This window comes from Hyperolius riggenbachi, chromosome 7 (assembly GCF_040937935.1).
Source record: "Hyperolius riggenbachi isolate aHypRig1 chromosome 7, aHypRig1.pri, whole genome shotgun sequence".
Classification (NCBI taxonomy): Eukaryota; Metazoa; Chordata; class Amphibia; order Anura; family Hyperoliidae; genus Hyperolius; species Hyperolius riggenbachi.
Window position 1 is genome coordinate 254,662,220 of NC_090652.1, and position 9,176 is coordinate 254,671,395.

General features: G+C 44.6%; 1 protein-coding gene across 1 annotated transcript in view; it reads right to left on the reverse strand.

Moving 5' to 3' along the window:
• The window catches only part of GORASP2 (golgi reassembly stacking protein 2), a 34,335-nt gene extending 26,330 nt beyond the window's left edge, over positions 1–8,005 (reverse strand). Inside the window, exon 1 of the mRNA XM_068245541.1 lies at positions 7,830–8,005. Coding sequence (XP_068101642.1) covers positions 7,830–7,892 — 63 coding nt within the window. The 5' untranslated portion in view covers positions 7,893–8,005. The remainder of the gene's footprint in view (positions 1–7,829) is intronic.
• Between the last annotated feature and the right edge of the window lie 1,171 nt (positions 8,006–9,176).

Sequence of the window (9,176 nt, forward strand, 5' to 3'; positions counted from 1 at the left end):
TGTTGATCCAGTGTCTCCAATACATTTAGCAATAGACCCTGAACAAGCATGCAGAGCAGATGTTTGTCTGACTAGATTAGATGTATGCTTGTTTCAGGCGTGTGACTCGCACACAATTGCAGCCAAATAGATCAGCAGAGTGCCAGTCAATTGGTTATTGTTTAAAAGGAAACAACTATGGCAGCCTCCGTAGCATACATGCAAAAACAGCGCCATTAAATTTTGGGCACAGGGCAAAGCCAAAAAATGACCCACCCTGCTCCAGCCAAACTATTCTCCCTCCAGGCTGCCATGGACTCAGGGGGAAGACGTAATTCAGCTGTCAGCCAGGGATGTGGAGGCAGAGTTGGATTTGGAGCAATTTTGGGTACCTGGAGTCTGAGTTGGAGTCGGAGGTTTCGTAAAGGGGGGAGTCGGGAGTCGGATGATTTTTGTACCAAATCCACAGCCCTGGCAAATATTGGACTAAGGAGTCGGAGCAAATTTGGGTACCTGGAGTCGGAGTTGGTGGTTTCATAAACGGAGGAGTCGGATGATTTTTGTACCGACTCCACAGCCCTGCTGTCAGCTATTGCGAATTATGGTGGTTTTATAGTAATTTGGGCTACTTCTTTTGCTATAGCCATAATTCACATCCTATCCATCCTACAGCCTATGGCCGTGCATGGTGAGCCCAAATTTCCCTGCACCATTTTGCACTGTCTCGGCCTTGCATATCTCAGTTCAGGGGTACTTTAAAGTGGACCTGAACTCTTGCACAGGACAGAAGGAAAACAGAGAATTGCACCCTGTATATATTTAGAGAGTTTAGCCTGTCTAATTCCCCCTCATTTGTGTCTAATCACAAATTGTAATTTGATCTCTCCCTGTGCCAATGGCAGAGAAGTAAGATAAGCTCAGTTAAAAGCACAGGATGTTAACCTTATGTCTGCTTCCATGAAAGCAGGAAGTAGACACTGCAGCTTTATTGCTTGGATTTCCATCAGCTTTAACAAAGAAATGTTTTTCTTTAGAAGATTATTATGCTGTTTTACGTATATCTTTTAGAGCAGAGAGGATGTTCTGAGTTCAGGTCCACTTTCGAAGTTCAGGTCTGCTTTAAGCCATGGGTTCATTCTCCCCTTATATGTTTGATGTTTGCCTTTTTCTACCCAGGATTTACATTTTGTATTCAAATGTATTATTTGACTGCGCACACCTTTACATTTCTGGAAACGTGCACAAAAATGACCTTTACTGTAAATGAACCCTTTAAATGTATACAATACTGTGACCATATCTCTAAAGCATCATAATAAGCGATTGTAAAACTAAAGCGGTCACACAATTCTCAGGCAACCTCCCCACATCCACCTGGAACTGGACACGCTGGCAGCCTAATCATTGTTTTTCTCTTACAATTACAACTACCGGATTGTCCTTTTAACTCTAAAGGTGCCCATACATGTAGTGCTGTATGGACAGATTCCACCAACAGAGCTCTTCCTGATTGAAGCTCATCAGCTTTTTCAAGAATGTATACAATCCTGTCCCGTAACAAAGCACTCAGCTTTCAATGAATACTTACAATCCTGCCCCCATTCCTTTAAGCTGGTAAAACTGGACCTATTTTCAAGCACCTTGTGTGATTGTTACAAAATGTAATTATTTGCATGCTTCTGAAGAAAAATGGCTCGATGCAACACCAGAGGATTAGGGCCGAATACACGTTAAATGCATGTCGCCCGGCACAGATCTGTACCCGAGGCTGACAGACAAGTCACTAGCGTGTAGGCCAGCGACGTGGTCTGCTTCTCTGCGGGAGTGGGGGAAGCGGGACCAATGTCATGCAGTGGCAAGGTAAGGGTGGCGGTAATGCTCTTGGCTGCCCATCGGCTGAAGCGATCTGCTACTTTGGATTGCTGGATTAGTGGCGAGAGGGGTTGAGGGCTGCCATATACATGCTGGATTCTCAGCAGAGGAGGTCATTATCGGCCACCTCCATCCAAAATGTGTTTGGGGCTGTACAGCACGTTAGTACAGAGTATATTTAGCACAGACAAGTCAATGCTACCAGGGCTGTGGAGTCGGTACAAAAATCATCCAACTCCGACTCCTCAGTTTATTAAACCACCAACTTTGACCACCAGTACCCAAAATAGCTCTGAATCCGACTCCTTAGTCTTATACTTACCAGGGCTGTAGATTCGGTACAAAAATCATCCGACTCCTCAGTTTATGAAACCTCCGACTTCAGGTACCCAAAATGGCTCAGACGCCGACTCCTCGACTCCAACTCCACAGCCCTGAATGCTACACAACCAATTCTGTAAAGGTGACCATACAATGGCAGACAACTGCCCAACGCGCTCAAAAGATCTGGCCACACACTGCAAATAGATTTTGAATAGCTTGTTTTCAGTGACTCGGTAGGATTTACTCACATCCCCAGCAGGGATAGGGAGAATAGGACCCACGGGGGAGTGCCTAGGTGGACAGGTTAGTGAGCTCTGCGTATCAAAACGGGGACCCAGGAATTACATGGGAAGACATGGAGGGCCACCAGCCAGCAGCCCATGTACCACCACACCCCAGCTCTTTCTGTCTACAGCACCCGTGTCAAACTCCAGGCCTGGAGGGCCAGATCCATGCCAGTGTTTAGGAGAGACTGAGAAGGAGAGGAATGTGTTCTACCTGATGGGCCACACCTTTCCTGATTCAGACACATCAATTAATCTGAGCTGTGTCAAAAATGTGTGAGGACCTCGGCCCTTGAAGGACCGGTTTGACATCCCTGGTCTAGAGCAATTGATAATTTTGATCGATTTCCACCAGAAATCAATAGAAATTAGGATCAGGTGGCCATGTTGGTGCATTGATCTACCGCAGATTTGATCGCAGTGATTGAATCTGCCAGGGAAATTATTTCCTGTCTGCTATGAAACTTTTTGGGGAAACTAGCTGGAAACCATGGCAACAGTATACACTGTGGTGTAAAAGATACCCCGAATTCTACTCTCCTTTTGTGTCATTGCTCCAAGTCTGCACACAACAAGTAACTTATATTGCTTCCTATTGCTCTGCTGTGTTAAGTGAGATGAAACCCCCACTACTACTGTTCTGCAAATATTCCTGGGTACAGTAAATGTAAAATAACCCCCCTCCCACACACTTTTTTCCTAACATTAATATAAGTATTATAGGTACCTGATGTACCCTGCTCTTGCTGCTGGGAAAGCATAAGCTCTCTGCCCCGTCTCCTCCCTGGTACTGACATATCACCGTGGCAATGGCTGTTGAGTCACTGGTAAATGGATGGAACTGCCCCAACTCCACTCCAGTTTTATTTTCCTGCATAACTGCAGAATAGCTCTGTCCCTAAGCACACCTCTGGTCCACAGGGCTGCACTAGAGAAAGCTAGGCGCTAGTCTACTTGAGGTGACCTAGCAGGAAACCTCATAAATATATTTTACTGACCTGATTAGCTGTGGTTTTGACAGTCCTCCAATGACAGCGCCCTCTAGAACTTTTAGGTTTTGAATAGGTTATAACAAAAACTACGCCCACACTATTCGGCCAATTACAACGCTTGAAGTTGTAGAGGGTGCTGTGATTGGAGAACCATTCCCTATGAGGTTTCCTGGTGGGTCACAAGTAGACAGGTGCTAAAAGCTGTGTCTGAATAGACATTCAGTGGAAAATCCCCAATGATTATTACTACCAAGCTTCACCTTCTGCTAGTCAATGTGAAGTCAGCAGAGCAAGGAAACCAAGCTTCTCTGGAGCAGTCCTGAGCCATTGACCACAAGCCACATTTGTATTCCAACACAGCTCTACAACTTGCTGAGATGCCCTGGAGTTTCATAGCAGGTAATAGGTTACAAATATTGAAAGCAAATTCGCTACCAGGATTTAAATGGACGTTAAAGAAAAATATTCCACAGAGCCAGTGCTAGATGATGTAGCACTCACCATCTGCATCAATTCCTGCCCATTTGTCCACAGCCTGAGGCCTCCTCTGTGCTGACCTAACAGCCCCCTCCCCAACACACTCATCTCATCACTGTTTAATAAATGCAAATAATTCTGGGATGATACTGTATTATTCAAATTGTGTATGCAAATTTACAGTGAACTGTTACCTAAGGGATTGAGACCCAACTGTGCTTGTGTACGCTCCTCCAGGCCCCTTCAATTCCCTATGCAAACAGGTTTGAGATGTACTGCATATGTGTCAACACACTACCAGGCAACGCTTTACAGGCTGACCAATCAAGACTGTTGCAAGGATAACTTAAAGGGGAACTGAAGTAAGAGGTATACGGAGGCTGCCATATTTATTTCCTTTTAATCAATACCAGTTGCCTGGCCACCCTGTTGGTCTATTTCTCTGCAGTAGTATCTGAATAACACCAGAAACAAGCATGCAGCTAGTCTTGTCAGATCTGACTTTAAAGTTTGAAACACCTGATCTGCTGCATGCTTGTTCAGGGGCTATGGCTAATGGTATTAGAGGCAGAGGATCAGCAAGGCTGCCAGGCAACTGGTATTGCTTAAAAGGAAATAAACATGGCAGCCTCCACATACCTCTCTCTTCAGTTCCCCTTGAAGCAAAAAAGTGCAGCAGTTACTTATAATAGAGTTGTTGTTTTTTTTTAAATTCTATATGACATTTATGTTAAAGATCAATGCCACATCCATACCTATAGCATAGCTTTTAATTGAAACTCTGTCTAGTTCGCAAGCGGTTAGATCATTAGGGGCTGTGAAGAATGTCTGACCTTATGAGGTCACATTATGTACTTTATTATCTAAATAAAACTCCTTTTTATAACAAAGATACATGCTCTGTAATTACCTGATCAAGTCATGTCAAAATTTCAAATCAAAGGGTTTAAACCGTGCTATTATTGATGGTATAACTATAGTAATAAAGGTAGGGGACAGTAAAGATTTTCAATGAATAACTGAACCTACCCTTTTGAGTCTTTTGTATATACTGAAGAACTGTAAAAAAATACCGTACCTTGTCTTTCTCCTCCCATTCAACTGTGCACATAGCCCTTCCCCTTGTACTGGATTACAGGCTTTCCTCAGACCAGACTGCTCTCCTTTACAAGCTGCAGGCATGCTGGCAAAAGAGAACAACGGAAGAAACCTCTTCAGGTATGCATGGGAGCAGTCAGGAAAGAAAAGGAAGAGCATCCTTGGTCTTGCTTAAAGCTGGACTTGATTCGTTGGGCGACAGAAACAGGATGCCATCCACGTAATCACGTTAGCGGAATTTCCCTAGGTTTCCTGCTGGGTCCCCTAAAGTAGACTAGTTACTAGTCTACTTTAGTGGACCCAGCAGGAAACCTTATAGGGAAAATCTTGTGGACAGCACCCTCTCAAACTGCTAGGTTTCCGATAGGTTGTAGTAAACTACACCCACACTATTCAGCCAATCACAACGCTTTGTGCTGTAAGAGGCGATGATTAGAGAACTGTACCCTACGAGGATTCCTGCTGGGTCCCCTAAAGTAGATTAGCGCTGATTATCTCCATATTTTTTTCATCTCTTCCATTGAGCCTGGTACCCATATGCAGCAAACCTAAGAATGTTATGCTGATGGTTTGCATGCCTGATACTCAAGCACTGTAGCCCTAATAATAGGTTATAATAATTCCTTTTTTTGTATAGCGCTTTTCTCCTGTCGGACTCAAAGCGCTTATGAGGCAGCCACTAGAGCGCCATCAGTAGGCAGTAGCAGGTTAGGGAGTCTCGCCCAAAGAACTCCTTACTGAATAGGTGCTGGCTTACTGAACAGGCACAGCCAAGATTCGAACCCAGGTCTCCTATGCCAGAGCCCTTAACCATTACACTATCCAGAATTATACCTGCCACCCATGCACAGCAATCTTGATAGCAGAATGTCATGGATATCTGCATGCCCAGTAACGGGATTTAGTGGTAATCTGCATAATGTGCAGAAGCTCCTGCAAGAGGTTATGCTGATGATAGGCGTACCTGGCACCCATGTACAACAGCCCTGATAACTATACTGGAGTTCTACATGCCTGATAACCATGCACAGCAACCCTAGTTACAGGATATAGTGGTTATCTGCATGCCTGGCCCCGATGTTACAGATGCCCTAGGAATAGGATATAATGATAATCTGCATGCCTGGCACCCATGCTACAGCAACCCTAGGAATAGGATATAATGATGATCTGCATGCCTGGCACCCATATTACAGCAGCCCTAGTAAAAGGATATAATGATGATCTGTATGCCTAGTAATAGGATAGAATGATGATCTGCATGTCTGGCCCCGATGTTACAGCAGCCCTAGGAATAGGATATAATGATAATCTGCATGCCTGGCACCCATATTACAGCAACCCTAGTAATAGGATATAATGATAATCTGCATGCCTGGCACCTATATTACAGCAGCCCTAGTAAAAGGATATAATGATGATCTGTATGCCTAGTAATAGGATATGATGATGATCTGCATGTCTGGCCCCGTTACAGCAGCCCTAGGAATAGGATATAATGATGATCTGCATGTCTGGCACCCATGCTACAGCAACCCTAGTAATAGGATATGATGATGATCTGCATGCCTGTCCCCGATGTTACAGATACCCTAGGAATAGGATATAATGATAATCTGCATGCCTGGCACCCATGCTACAGCAACCCTAGTAATAGGATATAATGATGATCTGCATGCCTAGCACCCATATTACAGCAGCCCTAGTGATAGGATATAATGATGATCTGCATGTCTGGCACCCATGTTACAGCAACCCTAGTAATAGGATATAATGATGATCTGCATGTATGGCATTTATGTTACAGCAGCCCTAGTAATAGGATATAATGATGATCTGCATGTCTGGCACCCATATTACAGCAACCCTAGTAATAGGATATGATAATCTGCATGCCTGGCACCCATATTACAGCAACCCTAGTAATAGGATATAATGATAATCTGCATGTCTGGCATTTGTTACAGCAGCCCTAGTAATAGGATATAATGATGATCTGCATGTATGGCATTTATGTTACAGCAGCCCTAGTAAAAGGATATCATGATCTGCATGTCAGGCACCCATGCTACAGCAGCTCTAGTAATAGGATATAATGATGATCTGCATGCCTGGCACCCATGTTACAGCAGCCCTAGTAATAGGATAACGATCTGCATGCCTGGCACCCATGCTACAGCAGCCCTAGTAATAGGATATAATGATGATCTGCATGCCTGGCACCCATGTTACAGCAACCCTAGTAATAGGATATAATGATGATCTGCATGCCTAGTACCCATGTTACAGCAGCCCTAGTAATAGGATATAATGATGATCTGCGTGTATGGCATTTATGTTACAGCAGCCCTCGTAATAGGTTATAATGATCTGCATGTATGGCATTTATGTTACAGCAGCCTTAGTAATAGGTTATAATGATCTGCATGTCTGACACCCATGTTACAGCAGCCCTAGTAATAGGATATAATGATGATCTGCATGTCTGGCAATTATGTTACAGCAGCCCTAGTAATAGGATATAATGATCTGCATGCCTGGCCATCTCTTCACCTGTGCATGGAGCCCATCCATGTACAGCAGCCCCAGCAGGGAGTGCAAATCTGAATGCCTGTCCATCTACACATCAGAACAAGGCAGCCTGCACGCTGCATGGAACTGACTGTCTCAGCATTCCCAGTCCAGCACGGGGTAGAGGACGTCAGCCGGTGCAGGAAGCAGCAGAGGCCTGCAGCCACCACTCAGCAGTCGTGTCACCCGGCATGATGGACACAAAAGGGCCTCCCCGCACCGCAGCACCTACCCGCAGGACATGATATCCCTCCGTGCCTCCTCCGGGGATCTCCACACTCTGCGCACCCCCCATGTCGCCCCCTTAGGCGGTGACACTTCCCGCTCCCGGTCCCGCTGACACAGCTTACTGCAGCGGCAGCTAGTTACGTGGCACACAGGCCGACCCGGGGGATGCTGGGAGCGCAGCCAATACAGCTGCACACTCCCGTCACAGCGGCATCTACCGGGCGCCACGGGTACTGCAGCAGTCAGGGAACAGGTTACACCCCCAGGTACACTGCTGTATCTGCCATCAGCCCAATGAGCCCATCATGGGTGTGTGAAGCCAGCAGCAGGGAGTGAAATGAGAACAAACGCAATTGTTCATATTAGGCAGGGGTCACACTTGTCTTTCAGTTTCTACACTTTTCAGAAAACTGAAAGACAAATGTGACCTCTACCTTACAACAGCTAATGTAATTTATAGAGAAAACTGACAAATTGCGCAAGATGTCAGTTTTTTTTTTCTGCGTGCGAAATCTACATTCAAGTGTGACCTAGCTCATTGATTAACATGAGTTCTCAGTTGAAAACAGTTTTTCTGTGCAGAAAACGCGCACGAAAGCCGACAAGTGTGACCCCTGCCTTAACCAAGAGAAGTTATTGCGTTCGGCTCGCGTGTCCGTCCACGTTGGGCTGTTTTTGAGGCGTCTCTCTTTTCCTATTCCCGGCGCTTGGGTGGGCGAATCGTTTTTGTGCTTAGTGGTTTTCGAAGCGTTTTTTTCAGAGCGGTTTTGTAATTCACTCCCTGACGCAAGTCAGAAAGTAAACTCTTTGACCCAGAAAAGAAAAAATACAATATATTTATTCTTAAAAACGCAATCGCTACACAAAGCGGTTTTGTGAGCGTTTTGCATTTCTCCTATACTTTCCATTGAGGGAACCGCCTTAAAAATCGTCCATGCACCGCTTTACTGAACGGACAGCACACAACCCACGCTGATATGAACCTTCTCATAGACATTCATTGCATAAGCGTTAGGTGGGCGATTTTAAAAATCGCCCGCGTGTAAAAAGTTTAAAAAAAACGAAAACTTCTGCAGTGTGAACTTAACCACTTCACCACTGAGGAGTTTTACACCTTGACCACCAGAGCAATTTTCACCTTTCAGCACTCCTTTCATTCATTCGTCTATAACTTTATTATTACTTATCACAATGAAATGAACTATATCTTGTTTTTTCCGCCACCAATTAGGCTTTCTTTAGGTGGGACATTATGCCAAGAATTATTTTATTCTAAATGTGTTTTAATGGGAAAATAGGAAAAAATGTGGGAACATTTTTTTATTATTTTTCAGTTTTTGGCCTTTATAGT